This window comes from Cyprinodon tularosa, unplaced genomic scaffold (genome assembly GCF_016077235.1).
Source record: "Cyprinodon tularosa strain WSP-4 unplaced genomic scaffold, ASM1607723v1 ctg96, whole genome shotgun sequence".
NCBI lineage: Eukaryota > Metazoa > Chordata > Actinopteri > Cyprinodontiformes > Cyprinodontidae > Cyprinodon > Cyprinodon tularosa.
The window spans coordinates 627,121-651,625 of record NW_024039740.1 but is presented as its reverse complement, the minus strand read 5'-3'; the positions used below and the strand labels follow the sequence as shown (position 1 = coordinate 651,625).

Genomic DNA, 24,505 nt, shown 5'->3' with positions numbered 1-24,505 from the left:
GCTAATTAGAAAAAATAAACATGTCTGCTTTTTCCCATCTTCTTTTAAAACCATTTATATGAACAAAATTTGTGGAACTTTCATATGTACTACGTACCAAGTACTTGGTTGGGTTCAGTTGGGTGCCGCATTTTTGGCTTAGCAAAAAGTAGTTTATTCAAGTATACTAAATGTGCACTGATTTCATACTTAAAATCAGGCAGTGCACTTAGAGTTTACTTATTCTAAACTATATTTCATATATTTAACATATATTTTACTGTTTACTTTATTGTTTACTAAAGTATACTTAAAGTATACTTTAGTAAACTTAAAAATATCCCAATTTAGTTCAAGTACACTATAAGTACATTATTCGGTATACTTTCTAAACTTATACTTAAGTATTCTTAATAGAATTTACTTCAAGTATACTACTTTTTGCTAAGGCAACATGGTACAAAAGTTCTATTTATTAACAGGGGCGGAGCTAGATGGGGGGCCAGGGGTGGCAATGGCCACCCTTAGCCAATCATTGGCCACCCCTTCCATTTTTTTCCCTCTAACACAGACGATGGCAGCAGTAACACTCTGAAGGGTAATGTTCAAACTTATTAAACATTTAAATTTTTCAAAAATTAACTACTTGACAACAGAAACACTGGGGTTAATTATGCACATCAATATACAAACATTAAAGATGATACAGAATTCGTGCTCTTTTCAGAACTACATTTTGAATTATTTGGGGTAAAGATAAAATTATGGACCTCTGCAATTCATCTAGCAGTCTTCAGTGAAATCATAGATAACTACTTTAATAACTTAAAAATTAAATGTGAATCAGTAGGTTTAAATATCTTTTTTTTTTGCAAATAATTATTGATAAAAATAGGTTATAACAATATAAAATATGTTCACACAAGACTCAAACTTGAAAGAATTTTGTCCAATATACCTTTTATTTACATAGCATAGATGTTTAAATATATGCGTCTATTAGTTAGCAAAGGCTGCAGGAAAGGATAGTTTGTCTTTATTTAGAAAATATGGATGTTGTGCTCATTCCTGTTGGAACAGTGTAGACTGACCCTGAGGTTCTAGTGCCTTTCCGGTCCCCCCTTCAATGTACATTGGTTATTAACTAGCCACCCCTATTAGGATTTTCCTGCTACGCCTCTGTTTATTAAAAGGCTACTGTTATGCAAGTTACTTCCTAAAAACTTGCTAAAGCAATTTTAAATATATATTTGTAATGTATTTTCCTTCAATTCAAATGACTTTTATTAAATAAAAGTCTCAATGATTCATTGTTTTGACTGAAAGACACTTTTTTCTATTCCATTAACATTTTTTGAAGAGGGTAAAATAATAACCCTGTGCATTTAAAAATATTTCAAATATAATTCTTTTTTTTTTATTCCTGAATTTCTCAACAGTGGAACCCTAAAAGGATATTTCTATTGTATTTCAGTCATACTGGCATTGTCAGCCTCACCCTGCGTCTTGCTAGTTCTGCATCTTCACAGTTTTGTTTGTTTGTTTTTTTAAAGGGGAAGAGGATTAAATCATTTGGTTTACAGAGGAAATAATACAAATATATATATATATATATATATATATATATATATATATATATATATAAAAAATGCAGGCCAAATTAAATGTAATAATAGGTGACCAGAATATAAAGTAACGGGCTGAAACAGTGATGTATTTCAAGTAAATTTGTAAATATTACAATATTAGTTTCACAGGACAGCAGAGAAATTATGACCAAGGGTAGAGAATCAAACCTGACAAAAAAAACTAAAAAACTGTAAATTGTAATAATATATTGTCAGCCAATAATAGACAATAAATATTTGTGTGCTTTTTTTTTTTTTTTTAAGAGATAAAGCCTTCCCAAGTTATATTTCAGTTCTTCTCTTTTTATGCTTAACCATTTCAGGAGAGCAAGAAATGTTTTGCAAACTAAACAAAAAAGTATTGATTTGTGACTAGATCATAAGGCTAGCAGTATTAACTCCCACATTTATTTGTAGAATCATTTATTTAAATATAATTCGAAGCAATCAATAAACATCAGATGGCAATTCCTCTAAGTAGTTTTTTCTTTAATCCACAGGAGCACTTTTAAATTCACTTCATCCATTACAGACTCCTCAGACCTTCCTTTCACCGTCAGTCCATGGCTGCCTCCTTGTAACCAAAAAACTTCTGCATCAGCTTTCATATCCTTGACAACCTTGTTGAAAAGGTCCTGAGCAAAGAAAAAGAGGAAAAGCCACCATTGTGGTCGTTAAATCCCCAATACACTGTTAGGAGACACTAAAAAAAAAGTAGAAGCAAAGTTAAAAGATGGTTTACTGATGTAAACAAGCAAATAAAATGAATACATTATGGCAGATAATTAGCACCAAAGATGTAGGATACAAAACAAACACAAAGTAGTCTGATGTAAAACCAATCTGATACAAAATACAAATGCAAACAATTTGAGTTAGATGTTTGAAGAGAAATGTATCTACAGTAAATCAGTAAATATGAGCTCAGTGAAAATATTTAAGCCAACCCTTGAAGCTTTGCTGTGATTTAAGAGAAGTCACATTATGAACATTAAAAGCATTTGAGTGATCATCAGCAAACGAGGGAACAGATTTGTGTTATTTATTTTTTGGAGTCAGATGACACCAAAGTATTAATGCATGGTGAAAACAAGTTTATGAGAAACAAGAAAGACTATAAGTAATAAAACCCCTTTCAAAGATAATCTGACAGTTAAAACTTTTCTGAAATTGGAGAATGAGCCACAAGATCCCAAACATGGAAGCACATTTCATATAGCTTTATTGCTTCCTATATTTTCTTTCTGTTAAAAGGCAGTTTTTACTCTCCACTGTCGCTATAAGCAGGCTTGGACTAGTAATCTGTAATACCGTGTGCCGGTCCTAATTTCAGTGTGCGAGGACCGGCCCTCCTTAAATCAAACCGACTCTAACACTTACTCTCTGGCCGAAGCACCTACCTGTGACAGTAAATACCTCAAGGAGCTCAAGAAGTAATACAATGTCAAAAACCTACCGTATATGATGCATGCAGTATTTATAGCCCTTCCTTGTCATGCATATCCTTAGAACGGTTGGCATATGGTGTAATTTTCCATTTCAAAGTGTAAAATCCTTGCAACAAACTAAACTATAATAAAACTCAAATGCTTTCTTTGAACCAAACTACAATGTTCCTCTTATATTTAGCCAATTTATGTTTGAATGCCTCTAAAGGCTAACATTTCCTGTCTTACGTGCATTGTTGCCAGGTTGGGATGTTTCCCAATCTGGCAGTTTACAATGGCCATCTATGGGTAAAAAAAAAAAAAAATGTTCTTTAGATTTATAGCCTAAGAGATCAATAGACTTTGGTTCAAATTGGGCGAGATTTCGTATATCCAGGCAGTTTCTGAAAATTTTTTGGGCTGGAAACGGGAGACAGTGGCATCTAGTATCCCTGCTGATGTGGTGAGTGTGGACATTACACAGCAGCAGTCACCGTTGCGTCCGTGTTAATAACCAAAGCCAGTAAAACAACATTATAGAAGTCTTGGTGATGATTATTGTGCGATGCTTGAAGGTAGATCAGTTAATCCAATAAATATTGAAATATTCCTCCATGTCAGGATATAATTTTTTCTTTCTATCTAGAACATTTTAACACTCACCCTGTTACACATGTTGTCCTCTGTGCCAGAGACAAACAGCACATGAACACTTTCAGGCAGCTTTTTTAAATCTTCACTCCGCTGATGATAGGCGTGGGTCTTTCCTGGTGGGTGTAGTGGAAAAGAGAGGCAGATGACGCCCTGCACTGCCTCCTCAGATTCATCACTAAGCTGCCGGGCAAGGGCTGCTGCGGCACGGCTTCCCATTGACCTCCCTGATTTCATTACAAAAAGTTTCCAGTTCAGTGCAGTAATATTTTTTAAACATGAAATGCTTCTCGTGAGAGGAAATACAAAGTGGAAAGGTGGCATTTTCCCTTTACCTCCAAAAAATATGTTTTTTAATTTAAACCTCGTCAAAGTTTTCAAGTAATCCTAGAAAGAAAATGAAATGTTATTAGAGTGTACAACTATATATATATATATATATAATGTATTTAAGACAAATGACATTAAAAGGATTGATCACATCGCCTCAGGATTTAAAAACCCAAGATCTTCGTGCTGCAAAGCAACAGTGCTTAAAACTGCACAACTAAGCAGACAGCAATGTTTCTGCATGGCATTTATTTTAAACGTGGTACTGGCTGATGTTGAAATTATGCAGGAAACATTAATGGGACCTTAAACTAATAAAAAATAAAAATGTTCTACGTGACCTCAAAAGATCTAGAATCTGTTCATTCCAGTCAGCACTTTCTGAAACTGCTTCCTTGCGTTTTATTGTTGCCAGTTTTCCTGAACTCAATGCAGCACTCAGCATCTGAACAGCCTTAAAGAAACAAACCTACAGAATACATGTGAATAGATCAAAGAAAATCCAACAGTTATACAAATAGGGTTGTGAATTCTCCCTAAAAAAATATTATATAAATAGCATTAAGAAACCAAGTCAGCTAACTAATTTAAATTGGGTTTGATTTAGATGTTTAATAAAAATAAATACATTCACCCACAATGAAAAGCAAAAATAAATTAATGTCGGTGGGCTGGGTGACAATGGCTGGCTGAGCAGTGACCCTCAGCTAATTTTCCCAGAGTTGGCAACCCTGTATACAAGAGATAGGCCTAAATTATACACCTCGGATAAGCTGCCATTTGCCTAAAATCATGCCATTAAAGGCGTTGTAGCCCATTAAATTATTCAAAGAATAATCTACATCAAGGTTGCCCAAGTCTATTCCTGGAGTGAAACAATCCTACAACATTTATTTGCTTTCCTTCTCAAAGTGGCCTGCTACAACAAAATCTGTGACCCTGTCATATATATTGTGACCCAAGTGCCTTCTATGGTGGCGTCGCCTCATCAGTCTGCCATCTACTGACCCTAACTTCACAGAATTCATACCTAGAGCTAAAAAAATCTATGGCAAAATGCAAATATATGGGCAAATCACATGGTGTTACCATTAGGGGGGGCCCATAAAACTCTGTTTACATGTATGGTTAATACAACTATTCCTTATCTGTGCACGTTAACTATGTCTTTGATACAAACCCTTTTGCTAAAAAGGATTTTCATCCACATTGGATCATCATTTGCTGCACATGTTCAGAAAGGTCTAAACAACCAGCAGCAAAACATTTGCAAACAAACGGTGTGAAGGGCAGTGTTGCCAACTTAGCGCTTTAGTCGCTAAATTTAGCAAGTTTTCAGACCCCTGTAGCGCTTTTATTAAAGAAAAAAAAAAGCAACTAGCGCCATATCTAGGAACTTTTTTCTGCTACAGGAGACTTTAGCGACAACATCTAAAAGCACCAAACTCTGCTCTCCAGAGCAAGTAGGTTAGTAACCCCGCCTCCTGCTCTCCTCTTTCTTGTCTGCTGTCATGATTCATCCAGTTATTATTTCATACAAATGAAAAATGGAGAACAGATAAGCAGATCATGGCTTGTCTACAGTGAAAAAAATGACTTGGTTATTTACTTTTTCCATCCCCTTTTTTGGAAACACAGAAAGGAGTAATCAGCTAAGTGAGCTAAGCTTAGTGATGGGGAAAAAAATCATTCATTCCTTTTGAGACAGCAGGAAAAGTCAGCTGAGAACAAAACACAGAGAGGAAAACAACAAGAAACACCAAAGGAGAGTTTAGAGAAGCTTTTGGACTGAGGGAGGGAGCCGGAGTACCAGGAGGGAACCCAGGCATGCACAGGGAGAATATGCAAACTCCAAGCAGAATTGAACCTGCAACCTTCTTGCAAGGCAGAGAGAGATGCATTTAAAGGTTGCAGGATCATACATCTCCAGGACTGAACTTTTACATCCATGAGCTACAGCATAGGAAGATAAGTTGAAGTATTGTTTGCATGGAACATCGTTTTAAATATAAAAAAAAAAAAAAATAAATATAAATGAAAAGTTAAATTTACTGCATTATAAAAACAAATTAAAATACTTACCCACACAGCATTGTAAGCTTTAACTCTGAAAGCTAAGTTTAAGCCTTTGCATGTGAAACGGAGGCAGACTAAACCTTCAGATGTTAGGGCGCGTGCTAAAGACACCAAATGTTTGAAATTCATGTCTCCTCCTGCACCATGTGTCAGAATGACAGCTGTTTGAACATCTTTATCAGAGGCTGGAGATGACAACACTGCGTCTAGACTCTTTGTCCCGAAATGCACCTTCACCAACTCCTGAAAATTCACATTTAAAACAATAAAACATCCAGTCAGTCACGCCTAATAACATTCATCACATTTTCATGCGTGTATGACCGGAATCTTACAGCCTAAACACATGTCCATCTGAGTTTAGATAGTTTACCTCGTTAAAATTGTCCATTACCGGCTGTTCTCCTCCTCTGCAAACACGTTTTGAAAAGAAAACGATTTAAAATGACTGCTAATTAGTGCCATCTAGTGTTGGGGAGCTGTCTTTATTTACACACACACACACACACACACACACACACGTATATATATATATATATATATATATATATATATATATATATATATATATATATATATATATATATATATTATTTTAAGTGAACTGATTGGATTGCATCTTTTAATCAGGTGTGGACTTTGACTAGGCCATTCTAACAGATTTCTCACAGCATGATGCTGTCACCATATTTTGATGGACTGCCTCAGAACCACCTGGTGCTGAATTTAAAAGCACGCTCTCCTCATCCCCAACAAAACTGTAAACCATTTCCAGTTAGGAACCACTTAATAACCCGAGGAGGTCCTCGCACACAGACCATGAGCAGAAAAAAGTCAAAACTGTACTTCCTGCTGCATAAAAAAAAAAAATCTAACCTTCTAAAGGATTTTCTAGTCATCTTCAGTATTGTGCAAATCCAAATCTCTGTATACAGTAGTGTAGTTCATCTACAAAACAGCACAGGTCCAAATCTCAACGAATAATAGAGGATCACCAGGACTGACCTTCCTTTCATTTATGAATTTTACAAGTTTAAGGCCCAAAAAGAAGTATAACATCTCTGCCCCCACCCCCCCTTCAAGCACTTCAGGGGATGGACGACAAAAACAAGACAAGGCCATCAGTGCCAAGTTCAACACACACTTCCCACACAAGGTGGTCAGAGAATAATTAAGGCTTTTGCCGTCTACAAAGCACTTCCTTTGTTTTCTTAAAATAAAGCAAACTTGCGTACTGCTATTCAGTTGTCTGTGTTGATTTAGTGACTTTACCATGAGTGACTTGTGAACTCAATTGGATTTCATCATCTAAGTCAAAATGTATCATGTAAAGAAATGTATTAAATATTTACATAATTTCCTTCCTTATCGAATCGATCAGCCATTCCTTTGAGGAATGGCTGATCATGCCTTTGAATTTACAATATAGGACTTTTTATTCTTATTTGTTATGCAATGTTTGGGTCAAACCTTTGCTATTAACTTTTTTGCTGTCAGCTCCTCCTTTCAGTATTCTTTTTAAACAGGCAGGTTGTCATTTGTCCCGAATATTATGTTGAAAGCAATAGAAAAGTTTAATTCCTTGTTTGTACACAGAAATTTCGCATAAAAGACAATTTCAGTTTTGGAAAAAAAATGAAATATTCTCCTTCACCTGCAAAACTGTCATACTTGGTCCAATAAAATAATATGCATGTTTTTTTTTTTTTTTATCTTTTTGCTTGTTGCACAAATACAGCAGCATTACTACATTTGCTTTAAATTCGCTATGGTTTTATACTTTAGATCTATATTTTTCACATGTATACATACAGAACAACTGCAAAGAAATAAAACCCACACAACATTTATAAAAACATCTTTAATGTTTTAAAAAAATGTAATTCATATAATAATAATAAATCATAACTTGAAAAATTGTTTGCTGGGTTCAGATATCATGGGTTTCTCTCAAAGTTCATCTTTTACCTGCAAAAGGGAAAGACAAATAACATCATTAGAAAATAGTTTAGTTAACTCAGGAACAATCATACCAAAAACTACATAAGATGCCTATAAAACACTTCAACTTTTTTTATTAAATCATCAGAACGTGGGTGGAGGTGCAATGGCAATTCATATACAGCAGAGGGAGCCAAATACTGCAAGATGAAAAGTTTGTTCTTATAGGAAGCTGCGGTGTAGTAGTCTTATTGTGTCCTATTATGATCAAGCTGAGTTTCTACTGAAGATTTACTTTCTGGAACTTGTAACGCTTGTAAATAAAGCAAATTAATCACAAAATAAATCTATTATGGTCTCTACAACAGAAATAAGTACATTTATTGATGGTGATTTTTTTGCTGCTATCCTTTACCGCTTTCCGGTGACAGGAACATGGGAACAAGTCATCTTTGGGTTGCTCTACAAGCTCCATGCCCTTTCGAACCTTAGGCTCTGTGATCTGAAGTTTGGCATACTCCTACAAGAAGCACAACAAAAAGGACAGTATGAATACAGTTTACCCTTCACAAAAGCTACTGTGGTGCTTTCAGGTTGGTGTTACTGCAGGAAAACAGGACAAAATAAATGGAAAATACCTTGAAAAGTTTGTAGTAATAACAGAATACACTGTCTCCCATTAGATTATTCCGTGCAAACTGTTGTCCTGCCAGAGCAATTTTCCTTGCCTGCAACAAGATAAAAATTACATTAAAAAAGGGCTAAAGAAAAATTGCATTTCAAGAACATAGTTTAGATGCTGAATTTAAAAATGTGTTTTCATCAGGATTAAAATGGACAGGAATGTGATGCATTCACACCCCTTCGAATGTTTCACATTTTGCCAACTGCCACCATTTTAACTATATATTGTGCTTAGAGCTGGGTAAAAAAAAAAAATTATTTAATCAATTTTGGATCGATTCCTTTAAATTTTTGCAAAATCGATGTCTAGGGAATGAGATCAATTAGTTTTATAGTGACACGCGTGACGTTCACAATCAAATGAGCAGGAAAGATGCACTCATGATTACTTCAAGCCAGACAGCTGCAAATATAGACATTAACAAATGGGGGCCGACCAGCAAACACCCTGTAGTTGTTACAATGCTGCAAATGTGGTTTGTGCAGCGAAGATAATGCAGCTCATGCAGATCACACGTCTGCTCGCTCAAGTGAGGCTTTACTTTTTCACTTTTCACAAACAAGTTTGCACTTTTGAGACAGTTTTGTTCACATTTCAAGTTTAAACTGTTTGATTTACAAGTTTGCACTTGGTGGTTAATATGACAGGAAAAAATAAAATACATGAGCATTTTGAAAAACAGTTGAACCACTTTCATTATTGTAAAAACAGATCGATTCGAAATTAATTGATTTACAACTGTATGAATCAAAAATCGAATCGATTCAGGCGAAAATACCCAGCCCTAATTGTGCTTGATTAGAATTTTAACCAGTGGTGTCAAAACTACACTTAAGTAGAAGTATAGATACTGCAGTTTAAAAACACTCTGGTAAAATTTAAAGTATCAACTTGACCTCTTTACTCAAGTAAAAGTGAAAAAGTATGTGCTCAAAAAACTACTGAAATTATAAAAGTATAAAGTAACCTTTAAAACAAACAGCCAGATGCCACTATATGAACTGAAAGCTCAATTTTTCGACTATTTCGAAAAATTCTTTGAGATAGCTCCAAGGATGAGGAATGTCTTGTTGATCTCCCGATACGCTCTCGTCTGTGTCCAACCTTTCAGACATTTCAACATCTTTTTCTGAATCCGACATTGTACCATGGCATAGACAATTCAGGTTTGCAGTTTGAAGAACACCTGCTTGCTTCTGATGATTTCCTTTAGCTAACCAATGAGTGTTTGCGTTATATGACTCATCCAATTACACTAGTTTTTACTAGATGTGGATGGAGCCAATGATCTGCATTGGATGGCGCACATGATGTGAAATAAATATTTTTAAACATTAAACTGAAGTCAAGAGTAACGAGTAACGTTTTAAAAATGTAAGGAATAGAAAGTACAGATACTTGTGTGAAAATGTAATGAGTAGAAGTCAGAAGTAGGAAGAAAAGTAAAGTAATGGAGTAAAGATAACTAAAAAGTGTACTTAAGAACTGTAAGAAAGAATTTGTACTTCGTTACTTGACACCTCTGATTTTAAAATTACAAAACAAAAAACTAAAACACACAAAAAAAAAATATGTTGTGACTACGTTTTAAGAGGTGTTATGATTTTTTAAGGCACTGTATTTGTTGAGCTTTTGTTGATCGACATTTATAGTTAACTCATGGTGGCATTAGAAAATCTCAGCAACTCATAGATTTATCCTCATGAATAATAGATTGTAAAATGGGCTGCCTACAGCATTACACAGCAAACTGAAGAAATGGATTGCAAAATTAATGTGGACATTATTTAACAGACCCAATAAGGACCTGTATCCTTCCTTTACGCTGCTCCTTCAGATGATGTTTTAACAGCTCATTTATAACTGGTCCTGTTGTAAAAGCTAAAGTGTGCCTTTTTGATAGTTGTAGGACATTTTTGACCGTTAAAACAGTCCATAAAGGCTAATCATAATGACACCATTCATTTTTGCGACCATAATTAACCAACATACGATCACCTCTTCATCGTGGTCTCTGGCCCACTGGATCTTTTCCAGCAGGTCACCCAGGTTTGCTTTTATTGGGATGTAATGCTCCCACGGTCGCAGCTCATTGTAGAAGTGCTCATAGTAGCCAGAATCCTGCTTTAAGACCACGCTGTCTCCTGCTAGTAGGTAGGGCAAACGGTACGCTGCCACCGTCCCGTCGATGTTTATCTGATACTTGTACTGCAGGTGAACAAAAAAGGAGAGAAAACAAGAAAACAAATAATTTTTGCCACAGTTTTAATTCAGCATAGTTAATATTTCTCCAACCATTTCACCTTTTTTTTATTTAATAAACAGATCATCCAATATTTATTTATTAGTTGTTTTTACTCTAGGCTGGAATTAGTAATAAGATTCCTTCAGGAAGGAAGAAAAAAAAAAGACGGTATAAATGAGAAAAGGGCAAAGGAAAGGGAAAATTTGGCAACAATACTGAAAGTAAAATTATTGAATGAGATTTAAGAATAAGAGATAAAAGGGCACAAGAAAGGAAAACATCACAGTGATTGATGCAAAGCAATTAAAAGGGATAAAACAAATAAAGTTAGGATGATAGGAATATAAATAGTTTTCAATGCTGTTCACCATTTTATTACATATAATTAATCAGTTTAAGACATTTTATAAAATAACAATGTTTCATCATGCAGCTTTGTGACTCTTACCTTGAAGAAATCAAAAAAGGAGACGTGTTTGACCAGCGGGCCATAGAGACTCTCGTCATGTTTGAAGAAGAAGAAGTTGGTAAAAGCAGCATCTATAAAGTCAGGGTGAGCTCTAGAGAGCTTGACCAGCTGCAGGCGCTCCTGACGGCTATCCCGGCCCCTCCAGAAGGCGGTGGCGTTCTTCTCCGGCCACGGCGGCCCAGTGTTGGCCTGAACAGACATCATGTCCAGGCTTACTCTGACCATTAGATGAAAAGCAAACTGAGTTTTATATCTCGGTGTTCCAGAAAAAGATTCAAATATTGTTTATTTTACTGTGTTTACAGTGATTGAATCCTGTTAAATCAGTGATTGTTAAAGCCACAAAATTAGATACAAGTCAGTTATTCCTAAAAATGGTTTAAACCTGATCGTCCAGTAGAATAAGTTTGCTATGTTCTGCCTTTTTATTCCCCTTCCTGCATTAAATATGTTGGCATAGTCTTCAAAAATGTGCTAGTCTGTGTTAATAATAATGCTAAAGGACTAAAGCTGAAACTGGAGCTGCTAATATTTCAACCTGATGAGACTCACACAGAGAAAAGTTGCATTTAGAAAATATGAAATTCATTTATAAAGCTAACACAATCATATTCTTCAAAGTACTTCTAAGTAAAACCGGTTGATTGCTAGGACTCATTGACTCTCTGCATTCCCTCGCACTTAGCATGCATGTAGCAACAGTGGAGAGTAAAAACTCCCTTTCAACAGGAAGAAACCTCCAGCAGAACCAGGTGGGAGAGAGAAGCTGGGCCAGGAGCTCAAACAAACCTTGCTTTCTTATCATTAACACTGAACTGTGAACAATTGAGAAATGGTGTTCTAGTTTTATTATTCTTTTTAATTGAAAATTAAAGTTACATATAATAGATATTTATCTATAATCATGAGTTTTAATTTTTTTAAGGATATATAACAGTTGTGGATCTAAACAAGTTTTTTTAAAGGGGGTATGAACCCTGGTCTATCATAAAATACAGCATAGAGTGAATTTTGTGTTTTACATGTAAAAAAGTCAAAAGGGATATTAAACTGAAAGGCACGGAAGACAGAGTATCTGTTGTAAGATACCATTTTCTAGCTTTTCTATTTTCAGACATAAAAAAAAAAGGCTAAAAGTTACTATTCCTAATTTTTCTTTTTTAGGAAAAAGTCCCTCGAGCTAAACTAGGGGGCTTTGTGTGCAGCTTCATTTCCAAAACTTCCAAGAGGGCCCTCCAAGTTCGACAGTATAAATTGCTGATTGGGTAAAATAATCAGCCTGCAAACTTTTACTGAATATAAAGATTAGTCCTGGTCACTCCAGTGCTAAACAGCTTTTAAAAGCTAAAGCTGTTGTTTGACTGTGACTCCATCCTGGAGAGAAATATCAGTTGTGCTGCTGCCATCAAAACCTTTGTTTATAGATATTGGAGATCTGTTTCTCTGTGACTGGCTGGATGTGCTCTCTTCATCCTCTGACATGGGAGCTGGCTCAGAGCTCATCTGCCTGGCTGTGTGTTTCCTGGACAGGGCCGCCTTTTACAGCTGCTTTTTGTATCTCTGCTTCTGTCTCCTTGAACCCCAGTCGGCCTCGGCAGATGGCCGCTCACACTGAGCCTGGTTCTGCTGGAGGTTTCATTCTGTTAAAAGGGAGTTTTTCCTCTCCACTGTCACTACAAGCATGCTTAGTGTGAGGGATTGCATTCAAGTCAATGAGTTGATGCAATCAACTGATTTTCCTTAGATAGAAAACTTTTAATCAAACTTTTAAAGTGCCTTGAGATGCCATGTGTTGTGAATTGGCGCTATGGAAATAAACTGAATTGAATTGAAATTAAAAGCCTTACCTTCCCATGGTCTCAAGGACCGACTCAGTCAGATCATAAGTGGGCATGACTATGTCTCTTGTGTTATTTGAGCCACACCAGGAAAAGATGGGATGAAGCTTATCAGTAGGTTTCCTCTTCTCCAGCGGCCAGTCACCAAGATTGACAAAAAACTCCACATCAGGGAGTCGCACCTGCAAACAAACACTAGTAGAATATCAGTCATTCTCCTTCTGTCTGATTATGTTAAAAGTCAAGTACTGTGCAGAGAAGTCGTCGCACTGATTAAGAAGAAGGTTATGCATAATGGTTTAATGAATTTTCTTATATAAATGCATGATTTAAAAAGCGGCAGAAAAGAGGTTTCAATTTAATCAAGATCATGACATCAAATTATTATTTTTAGGACATTAACTGTAAGAGGTTACCTTTCTAGTGATCGAGAGAAGGATGGCATCCATGAAGATTCTAAAACCGACATGTTCTCCGAATGTTTTTACATAGACCTGAGGAGAAAAGAAAGGATGAAAGATGCATATGGAAAGCTGTTTGGCCAAAATTATGTAGTTAGCATCAGAGACTGCATGCTTAAGTTGATTCTGTTTTCTTTTTTTATAAAGCAAGCAAATTGAATTCTGAAAAGATGCCATGTTTGGGAAAAAATACTCTTATCTAATTTCCATTGATCTACAGGGCCTTTTTTAACATTTCATTGAATTACAAGCACAGTCTTAATGCATGCTCTGGGGTTATGTGATGGAGAAAAGCAATGCATTACTGATGATTGGGGAGTGGAAGCGAAAGAGCACATGGTTTGGAAACCTAACAAAAAAAAAAAAATATTTGATGTCTCAATTTAACTCTGACGCCATTATTTAAAATCTTGTGGAAACAAAAGCCCTCAGGCCTAACCCAGAAGGAAATAAGTTCTTAGTACCGTTCGATGAGGATCTCCGAGGTTTGCTACAGAACTATTGTAAAACAGAATCATGAAGAATAAGGAACAAAGGTGATAGGTCAGTCCTGAAGTGGAGATTAATCAGGGAAGGGTTATAAAAAAGCATCCCAATCTTTAAAAATCAATCCCACAGAGACTGAGCTAATTTGGAAAATATGTAAAAATCTCATCTTTTAAGTGTGCAGGTGAACTTATTGCCAAAACTGCAGCAAATAAAAGCTGAAGATGGCTATGCACAGTTTTCACAGATCACTTCCAAATTAAAATCATGTTATATTTTGTGTTTTTATATCTTCTAAAATCTAATACAGATTTGTGGCTGTGATTTTGAAAAAAATATGTAATGGGTTATAAAAATTGTGTCAAAGAAATGTATTTACCATTTTTAAGCAAGAGTTTTTGTATTACTTTTAAATGCATCTTCTGTCTTTATCCATCTGTCAGAGGAAAAATGTACCTTGTTGTCTTTAACTGTGTAATGACAGAGGCTCTGTCGCTGCCCAAACCGCTGTGGAATCTCTTTTGCGTTCTGATCTGGATCCACACTTGCAAAAAGGGACAGATCTCTGTTGATCTGGGCGAAGGACTCAGGACAGTGCATGTTTTTCTCCCATAGAGAACCATTCGGCTGAGGACAGTCACAGCCCTCATGGTAGACTGTGCCTGGGAAGATTTAATATGAATTATCATGAAAGTTTCACATCATTAATCTTTAAAGTGGAATTGTGGTATACCTTTGAGAATATAGGGCGACTTTGCGACATGCTTGGAACCCAGCAGAACATGGATGTGCAGGTCACGGTAGGTGGCGTACATTCTGTAGCGAACCAAAAACGACCCATCCCGACGATCTAGAACCTGAGTCCAGATCCTGGTGAAATGTTCTGTTGGACAGATTATCTTTACCTCAAAGGTCTTCTCTCCAGGTGATGTAGTTAAACTGAAACATTGGTACATAGAAAGATTAGCTGTTAATAATAGCCAAACATAACACTGTCTGTTTAAAATCCAGTCTATTGTTGCTCTATGTGGGAAATGAGGGAAACTGATCCAGAGTGTTCACCTTAAACATGAAACCTTGAGGGGTCGTCTTTGGAGAATAATGTGACAAAACTACCTGTAGTTCAATCCCTCCACATCTTTATTTGGTATCAAATGTTAAATTTTTACTTTAGAAAAAAAAAGAACAAAAGAAACTGTAACCAGAAAGGATGATCAGTTGGTAACACCTGATACAATAACAGTTATTTCTATGAGCATAACTGGAGGAGATATTTCTGCCAATTATTTTTAACAAGGACAATTTAAACAACATTACCGAACAAAAAAAACATCTTTTCTCAAGAAATAACAAGTAGAAGTGATGGAATCTTAAGATCCACAAGAGTTAAAATGGTTCAATGTGCTTTAAAAACTGCTTTTTTTTATTATTATTATTGCTATCATTGCGAAAATGAAAACAGATGTTGACCATAGATTTGACAAACTGGTAAATTGTACAACAACAAAAAAAGGCAGTGTTTGTATTATTAAAGGTGCAAATTCCTGACACTTATAATAGCCAACACATGTTGGATCCCACACATTGGGGATTTTTTTTAAAATTATTTATTAGATATTAATTCATATTTTTTGATAGGGTCTCTTATATTCAAAAGACAATTAATAATCCATCCAATCCATCAATAAATCCATGGCTAAATAAAAAAATGCACATTCAATTAAATAAACTACATTTAAAAGTAAGTTTAAAGCAGAGCTGCAACTAACAATTATTTTGCAAAACCGAATAATCTGTCGTTTATTCTTTCGATTAATCGATTAATAATTGGATAGCTAAAGATTCGTTAAAGATTTTTGTACGGAATTATACCAGGTGAAACAAAAAATTTTCCACTGGCAAAATGTTTACATATTTTCTTATTAATTTGGTTTCATTTTTGCTCTAAGTGAGTCGCTCTGTCAGCTAAAGGCATCTTTTAGAGTCTCTATATAATCCAATTAACGATTAATCTATTACTAAATTAGTTGAAGATTAATCCGATTAATTGTTGCAGCCCTAGTTTAAAGAGTATAATATTCCTTGACAAGTCTAATGTCACATTTTAGGACTTTTTAATTTTTTCTTTTTCAGTTTCTAGAAACCAAGCATAATAATGTATTTTACTCATACTTGAAAATTCAGCTAGGTCAAATTAAAACATTTAAACAATTAAAGCGTTCTTAGGGTTCATATAATAATTACTATTATCATCTCTAAAGGAGGGACAGGTTGGTTTATACCTGATCTTTTTTCATTTAATGAATAATATATTTCAAAACATGTTTTGTATTTAGTCAAGCTAACTTTTATGGAGGACCAACTCTGCCATATTTAAAAATACAGAAATAAATCAATGTTCAATAGATAAATAAGCATACAATTAATTGATCCTCTAAGACACACCCATTCCTCATTTGAATCATGAGGCAGATATGCATATATTAATGTAAAAACAACAGACAGAAATAAACAGTTTTGAAGAAATAAAGAGGGTGAAAGAAAATACAAAGGAAGAATAAAACAGACACAAATATTATCACATGCACATAAATAAATACTTAAAAAAATAAGTAATAAATAAATAAAGCTGAAGATTATAACGGACATAAATAAATAAGGTAATTATTACAAAAGAGAATAAATAAGAGATTTATACATTAATATTTTAGTGTATAATTTAATTTCTACCTACATTTATTTGTTTGTTGTATTTTTGGGGGGCAATTAATTGTATGCTTATTTTTTATTGAGCATTTATTTATTTATTTCTGTATTTATTTTTAAATATGGCAGAGTTGGTCCTCCATAAACTTTACCCTATATGTAAATCTGATTGAAAATCTGAAACATTTTAATCCATTTTATTATAAAGTGGACTCAAATGTTTAACAGACCATAAACGTGGGTCTCTCTGAACTATACTTTTGTAGAGAATGGATTGTGATTGGATTAGTTTCATAAGATGAGACGGATTTTAACTAATTAAACCCGACTGGCTTTAACATTATCTTTCTTCTTAAGTAGAAAAAATATATTAAAAAAAGTGGGGGATAGCTAAAATGACTATTTAGTAGAAGGTTTTTGATACAGATATAAAGAGACATATAGAGATAGACAGAGAGTTAGTGGAACTAGTTAGGAACAAAGCCAACATCTGCAGAGCAGCTGGGCCCCAAATACTTACTTTCCTCCTAAATTGTCCACCGCCTGAATGTAAAAGAATCGAGCCGAGAGGACGATGTCCACCTCCAGCCCTGGACCCCACACCAACGTTTTAGCCGCACTGATAACTGAGCCAGACTTTTCTCCAGACACTGTGCACCTAAACTCCTCCAAACTACAAGCCAGCAGCAGAAAAAGTCGCACAGACATAACGCCAGGTCTGCTTTCCTCACTGAACTAAAAAACATGAGGAAGATTCGGCCAGCGTATTAATATATTTTTGCTCCGTTTTCATAAACACACGCTATATGAAGCAGATACATTGTTGATATTACATGTCGGTTCTAATATATTTCATCTACAATCTTTTTAAGGTTTGTTTTTCTTCAGTTCAGCTAAACTTAAGGAATCTGCGGAGAGGCGGGTTCAGACCTTAAAAAGCTGCATTCTTATTGGCTTTCGCCTCACTGAACTGCGGTAACGATTGGCTCCACGACCAACAGAATCCAAGGCAAACGTTTCATTGGTCAGCAGCACGGAAGTCATCCTCTGCATAGACGTTACTGCTTTGCCCGGGGTCTGCTCTTTTTGCGTTACCCGTCACATGACACAGCTAAATGCGGGGATGGCGGAGTTTTCTATAGAATAGGTGGTGGTGCAAAGTATCAATTTAAAACAGGCATCTTTTAATTTTGCTCAGTGACTAGGGTAACTATAGTGTAGATGGTAATGCTTCTCTTTCATTATGTAGTACATTCAAACACAATATCAAATTATTATGTTTACCTTTTAACTCTATAATCAACTGATTTCATGAGACACAATCAGAAGTGCAGTTAAACTCTTTATTACTACAACTATTTTAGACTTTTGTTCTTCCAAAAAGTTTGATCCAAAATTGACAGCTTGTCTTGAACCATTCTGAGGTGCTTCTTTGACTTAATGAGTTTCAAAGTGTAATATTGGAACACAACTCATTACTTTTCAATGAGAGGTAGAGCTATCTGAGCATGTCAACACAATTTAGCTGTGTTCAAGCTGTGTCATAAAATCAATTATATTAGCAATGGAAGCTGAAACAGCTGCAAAAGCTGTCAGAACTGTTTGCAATTTTACACTGAATAAAAACTCTTAGTAATCAGATTTTATTAAATACACCAACACCGACTGTTTTAATATTCCCAATCAACATATTTCCTGTGTAGATACAGTTGTTCGGTGAAGGCCCCAGAACTTTACTGAACAAAAAGCAGCATAAAGACCAAGGATCTCAGACAGTGCATGCTGCAGTTTATAGTTTATGCTTAATTTGAAAATGAAAAAGAAACATCTTAACACTTGCTACAACAGAGCTGTTTTTAAAGACTAAACAGGAGGGTGAATTGAGCTTAAAAAGATCTGGGACTGTGGTAAAGCTTTATATTTCAGCATATTAATGCAATATATACTGTACATCTGCTGATGCAAAGGAATGGCTCATATAAAAGCATATTCACATGTCAAATTAAGCAAAGTGCAAACCTAAGTCCAATCTGGTATCAGTAGCAAGAGTTTATAAACTGTAAAAAAAAAAAGTGCTAACATGCGTGCCATTATATGGGTCAGTTTAATCAAGATTAAGAACTAATTTCAGCCTACAGAAGTGCAAATGTGGTAGAAAGCACCCTAAAGAGTTAGATGATCAGGTTTTAATGGTAGGACTTCAAAGTTCCTGTGTAGCCCCTAAAACATCTCCATGCTTGCATCTTGGCACAGGCTGGATCAGATGGTTGTTACTCGAACCATGCATGGTGCCCCAGTGTTTCCAGATATATCAAAACCACACTTGGAATATTTCTTGAAACTCACCCATTTGGAACATTTGAAGATTATCATTTAAAGCATGTTTCACTCCAGGAATGTTGAAAAAACTCTATGTCACAGACTGCACTCTTTGCATACAAAATGAAAATAAAGTTTGTCTAAGTCTTAGAAACTTTATGCATACATTTGAGCCTCTAATGTTAAATCTGTTACAATTTAATTAAAAGTGGAATCCAGGCTCTAAAATGTAAATGTTTTAATTTGCATCTATTACAGTTTATAGCTTTACCTCTAATATTTGTCTTTCACTTTAATAAAGGAACATGACAGCGTTAGTGACCAAACAGGGTGTCCCAGTGTGTACATCAATCAATGTTTATTTCAGTTTTGCTTTTGCATCAACATATTTTCAGACCTTTTTAATCAAGTAGTTTCTGTTACACTAGAATATATCAAGAACGAAAAGTGGAATCCATTGAAATAAGACAAACGTTGTCGCCGTTATTGGGAAAAACCAAATAATTGCCATAACAGCATACTACAGAGTGGAGAACTACATAGTTCCAGTGATTTAGACAGCCAGAATACCAGATAGTACAGTACCAGCAGTAACAGGTAGAACAAATACAGAAAATATCCCAAGAGTCTCTCTTTTTTTTTGTGTGTGAGTGTTTTGCTCTTCAATCAAAGTTAAACTGTACAGTAGATATAAAAACAGAAAACATACAAACAAAAAAAAAGCAAATTAAACAAAAAGAAATCTTAACAAAACACCCTGTAAGCAGAAGTCCGGTTTTTTTTTTGTTTTTGTTTTTTTTTGTGTGTGTGTTTATTTTACCTTTTTGAATTTTGGTTTTGTTTTCTTTAATGCAATTTGTCTGCCACTGAAAGAACTGCACAAAGTACAAATGTCACTGACGGTACAGAGATAGGAGAGTGATGTATCATTATTATTATTAATATTATTATTATTACATGTCAACCCAGATGTTCGATTGAAATGGGGTGTTTTTCTTTTATCTATGTAGTTCTACTGTTAAATGTCAGGATCGTTAGCTTAAAGCACCTGTGTTTGAGGATTGTGTATATCTAAGGAATGTCTCAGCAGCTTGAGAAAGCTGATGGAAATGACTGACATGAGTCTGTATATTTGTTTTTCGGACTTTAAATTAATTCAGCATGTTTTGGATTTTGCACATGAGAGTGGCCTCTAGATGACCATGGCAACTTAATTTAAGCTTGATGTCCTGAACTAGCGTGTGAGTGATGAAAGTTGGTACTCCATAACTTTTTTTTTCTTTTTCAGATTAGTTTAAAATACAGACGAGTACACAAGTACGAAATATCCTTCTCGCTTGACGCCGTTAGTCTGTGTCGTGTGGCTACCCACTGACGTACAACACAATCACAATTTGATACACAACCATGTATCATGAAACATTAGTTGCTTTTAAAAATACATACGCCCACAGTGAAGAGGCTGTAACCATCAAATATTTGACTGAGACACAAGGTTTTCATAGTCAGTAAGAACAATCTTGAAAGGGAAGAAAAAAAAAATTTTTTGCCTTCAGTTGAAATTGCTGCAAATGTTTACACATATACACATTTTTCCCTCACTGACTCAACATCTGAACATCACTAAAAAAATACTGTTATTTCCCCTGAACTGTTTACAGTCACACTACTCACAGACAGCAGAGATGTAACTGATCCAAGCTCACACTTTTATTGGAGAAACTGGTTATATCTCCATGCATGTTGCTCTGTTGAGAGGAAATGTCTGTTTAGGCTTCACATGGAATAATGCACATCAATGCGTTGTAGAGAGAAGGGAGGGTGCAATTTTCTTTTGATTGAAATGAAAGAAAATAAGTCATATGTGAAATCTTTCTTAAACACGCACACAACAAAAAAAAGTCCTGCTTAATACTGACATCTAAGAACAGCAGTTAAAGACGGACGTAAATAAACACTCATAGCGGACCTGCATGAGTGGTGCACTGGGAACGCTCATCTTTTTGTCCCCATTTTTAAGCTTTTGCTCAATGTAAAATGGTTGTAGATTCAAACAAAGCATAAGATTCTCTCTTTTGTGTTTTTAAGAACAGAGACATGTTATATGTGTTAAACTGTGTTCTAAAGAACTTCCTTTTCATGTAAATCAATTTATCTTCAGATTTGACAAATTGAAGTATTTTATATTTGAACAAAACACAATCTAATTCAGTCTGAAGTAAAAAAATATTTTTTTCAGCGAATCCAAACTAAACAAACGCAAAGATAAGCATTAAAGCTTATTGGTTTAAAGACTACTGAACTGTTTCTTTAGCAAATGCTTATGTCACCCTCTAACATGATGGATCCCTCGCCTCAAAGCCATTTCAACCATATCAAAAACATCCTCTGCCCTCACATGGATAGAGAAAAAAAAAAAACCTGTGTATTATTTTAAGATCCATCCCTCCCACACATTACCTCCTCCTGTTAAGCTTCCAGTGATAACATTCCTCCTACTCGCTTTTTATGGCACACAAATTGTATATAGGTTTGTACAACAGATATAAACACACGATTCAGAATAGACTCTCCTTATCCTAAGTCACTCCAGTTTCTGCTTTCATACAACTTTTGAGTACTGAGATGTCCCTCTTTGTAACCTAAGCTGAAAAAGTGAAAACACTTGGGTATGAGCAGAGTTAAGTGTTATTATTATTTTTTTTAAACTTGCACTGTGCAGCCCAGAGTAAATAAAGTTATAAGAAAGTTTCAATATTACATTATTTTAAGGTTGTGTAGATGGTTATTCATGTGCATTTATATTGTATCAAGTAATATTTGCTTACTAATACTAATAAAATCAACCTGAAATTAAATTTAAAAAAAGGGAAAGTAACATATTTTGGCTTAATAGCAATGCAGTTATACGTTTCCCTTTTTCGATATATATATATATTTTTTGCCTGTATCTCAAAAATATAAAGATTTTCATAGTTTCTGTCATTGGCTTACATCATAAATAAAAGTTTCTTTTCGTCATAATTTTAAATCTGTTAAATAAGCATGCTGATTTTTAATATGGCAGTTGGATATTTTTAATACTCATCCATTGCTGTTTCATGCATTTCTTGTTGGTTTCATAACTTTTGAGTATCTACACAGTAAGATCCAGAAAACCCTATCACACGAGCTCACTTTCAGACAAACACACACGCACGCACAGACACTCACACAGAATCGTTGGAATTTTCCAGGTTCCTCTTTAGAGCATCAAACATTGGCGTTCTCCAACAGTCTGTATCAACCCCTGTCTAGAAGAGAAACAAACCCATGCTTGTCCTTCAGCAAAGTGACACCGAAGAACACGCAGGTGATTCTAAAAGCGGGAAAGACAAAGTTACTATCATGTCTCTTCTGATTGCTTTCGTTTCACATGTGAAAGTCCTGCTGCAGGATGAAGTTCCTAACAGGCCAGCGTCAGCCTCGTGCTTGCATCCTGGTTTTAGAACTGGTACCACTTCTTGTCCTTGCATTTCAGCATCAGCTGTAAAAACAAAGAGTTATAAACATTTAATGTCGGGAAATCAAATATTTGAAATAGCTGAATATTCAGTGGTTTCTTTTACTATACTACTACTGAACACATAAAAGGATTGTTTTCGTCAGCATTAATTCATTTAGCCAACCATATAAAAGAAAAATAATCTGTCAGGGATTTTGTAATTCAAGTCCAAGTTCCATCACTATTAGCTTAGAACCATGCAGCTGTGCAAAAAAAAAAGAAACAAACAAGGGTCTTTTTCACCTTTTGCAATGAAAAATTGAAATAGACTGTACTGCGTGCTGCAGCTCCCTGATCTTAGGGCCTGATCTTTTATAATTCAGAGGGGACACAAAGTTGCATGTGCATTTTGTCTTTAGTACATGCTAAATTTGGGTGTGTTGCCCACTTATTTATTAATTAAAATGAGCATATTTCATCTTCTAAATGCAGTTAAGAGTGGCCATTAAAGAAGCCTTTTAGTTGGAGGTAGTTAACATAAAAATGATTTTAAAATAACCATAATAATACTTAATAATTAAAAATAAACTGTGCAAATAAGTAAGGTTAATAAAAAAAAAAGAAGCATGAAAAATATATATTTGAACAGGTGTAATAGTAACAACATGACCATGCTTCATGGTTTGTTAAATCCTGGTTGCAAGGAGTATGAGAATTTTTGCAGGAATCTTAATATTCTATTTTTTTTATATATTCTTTTTTTCATATATTTTATTCTTTTTTTTTATTTTGGTTTAATTAGATAAAGATTGTCTGCCATCCTGCTGCATGAATTTGTGCCCACCTGCATTCATGAATTTGAGCGCTTTGGTCTTTACAATATGATCTGCATATTATTGGAGGCGCAAATCACTTTGCACCTTCTTTGAAGATCTGTTGTTTGTGCAGGAACACATGCACATATGTTTAAGAACATGCAAGCCATCTGAAGAACAGGCCCTTTTAACTTTCCTGCCATTATTTTTTCTAAAATTTGTAGTAAAACGCATTCTTTGAATCTTTATTTCTGAAAATCAACCAGCAATTATTTTGTGATTGTTTCTGATGTATTTGAAGAATTTTAAAGATTCAAATGTGAAAGCACATTTTCAATCCCATTTATTCTAACGAGCACTAGGTGCTGTGGTGGACATGTTTTCATCCCAAAGCTCTCACTGAGGTCTTTGTATAGCATTTTTTTGCTGATCCAACAATCACAGGAAATAATCACCATTTCTATTGTCCTGTTTTGGTCCTTTTATGTGAATCTGGATTATATACTCAAACAGAAAACTGAGCATGACAGCAGCACTAAGATTTTACCTTCATGAAAATGTGGATCATATGTTAATTATTATGGTGTGCAAAGGAGAATATGCAAATGTAATAACTTATTTCAAACCTGAAGCAGATTATAGGTGCAAGTTCTGCATCTTTATTATGTTTGAAGGTCAGTTGCAAAAATGTCAGCAGTGATACAAAAACAAAGTATATGGCAGCAATGATAGATGAAAGAGAAAAAATAATATTTCAAGCGTGTCTCAACATATTTGGACTGTGAGAAATTTTAGTAGGAGAGACATATCCTCCATTGAGCACTGTTATATTTTTTTGGTCTTTCTTTGGTCTTGATGGATCATTCCAGTAAGTTGCTGAAATGTTGTTGTTTTTTTGTTTTTTTTTGAAAAACTGTGCTGCCTTGCAGACCAACCATTGTTCCCCCTTTCTTTTTTATAAACTT

General features: G+C 34.9%; 3 protein-coding genes across 14 annotated transcripts in view; all 3 read right to left on the bottom strand.

Annotated features, from left to right (window-relative positions):
- Positions 1 to 2,013: 2,013 nt before the first annotated feature.
- Positions 2,014 to 6,521, bottom strand: tex30 (testis expressed 30). Its single transcript, XM_038275475.1, has 5 exons — positions 6,465 to 6,521; positions 6,098 to 6,334; positions 4,021 to 4,072; positions 3,698 to 3,912; positions 2,014 to 2,242 (listed from the first exon to the last, which is right to left on the bottom strand). The coding sequence occupies exons 1-5, from the start codon at positions 6,480 to 6,482 to the stop codon at positions 2,081 to 2,083; spliced, it is 684 nt and encodes a 227-aa protein (XP_038131403.1). The 5' UTR covers positions 6,483 to 6,521; the 3' UTR covers positions 2,014 to 2,080.
- Positions 6,522 to 7,930: 1,409 nt separating this feature from the next.
- poglut2 (protein O-glucosyltransferase 2) lies at positions 7,931 to 17,852 on the bottom strand. Its single transcript, XM_038275447.1, has 10 exons — positions 17,443 to 17,852; positions 14,950 to 15,155; positions 14,673 to 14,878; positions 13,686 to 13,763; positions 13,279 to 13,451; positions 11,411 to 11,648; positions 10,716 to 10,925; positions 8,671 to 8,760; positions 8,448 to 8,552; positions 7,931 to 8,059 (listed from the first exon to the last, which is right to left on the bottom strand). Exons 1-10 carry the CDS (start codon positions 17,628 to 17,630, stop codon positions 8,042 to 8,044), a joined length of 1,512 nt encoding a protein of 503 aa, XP_038131375.1. The 5' UTR covers positions 17,631 to 17,852; the 3' UTR covers positions 7,931 to 8,041.
- Positions 17,853 to 19,584: 1,732 nt separating this feature from the next.
- stxbp5l (syntaxin binding protein 5-like) overlaps positions 19,585 to 24,505 on the bottom strand; it is a 168,486-nt gene continuing 163,565 nt past the window's right edge. For all 12 annotated transcript variants that reach the window (XM_038275456.1, XM_038275457.1, XM_038275459.1 and 9 more), the window contains one exon: positions 19,585 to 22,767. In XM_038275456.1, the coding sequence (XP_038131384.1) occupies positions 22,726 to 22,767 (42 nt within the window). In that variant the 3' untranslated portion in view covers positions 19,585 to 22,725. The remainder of the gene's footprint in view (positions 22,768 to 24,505) is intronic.

Excerpts from the sequence above, each read along its gene's own strand:
- poglut2 (XM_038275447.1), bottom strand. The coding sequence starts at position 17,630 with ATGTCTGTGCGACTTTTTCTGCTGCTGGCTTGTAGTTTGGAGGAGTTT. Across the intron at positions 10,926-11,410 it reads CCTTTTTTGATTTCTTCAAG|TACAAGTATCAGATAAACAT; the intron begins GTAAGAGTCACA and ends GTTCACCTGCAG. Across the intron at positions 8,553-8,670 it reads ATTACTACAAACTTTTCAAG|GAGTATGCCAAACTTCAGAT; the intron begins GTATTTTCCATT and ends TGCTTCTTGTAG.
- tex30 (XM_038275475.1), bottom strand. Across the intron at positions 3,913-4,020 it reads AAAAAACATATTTTTTGGAG|GGAGGTCAATGGGAAGCCGT; the intron begins GTAAAGGGAAAA and ends TAATGAAATCAG. Across the intron at positions 2,243-3,697 it reads AGGACAACATGTGTAACAGG|GACCTTTTCAACAAGGTTGT; the intron begins GTGAGTGTTAAA and ends TTCTTTGCTCAG.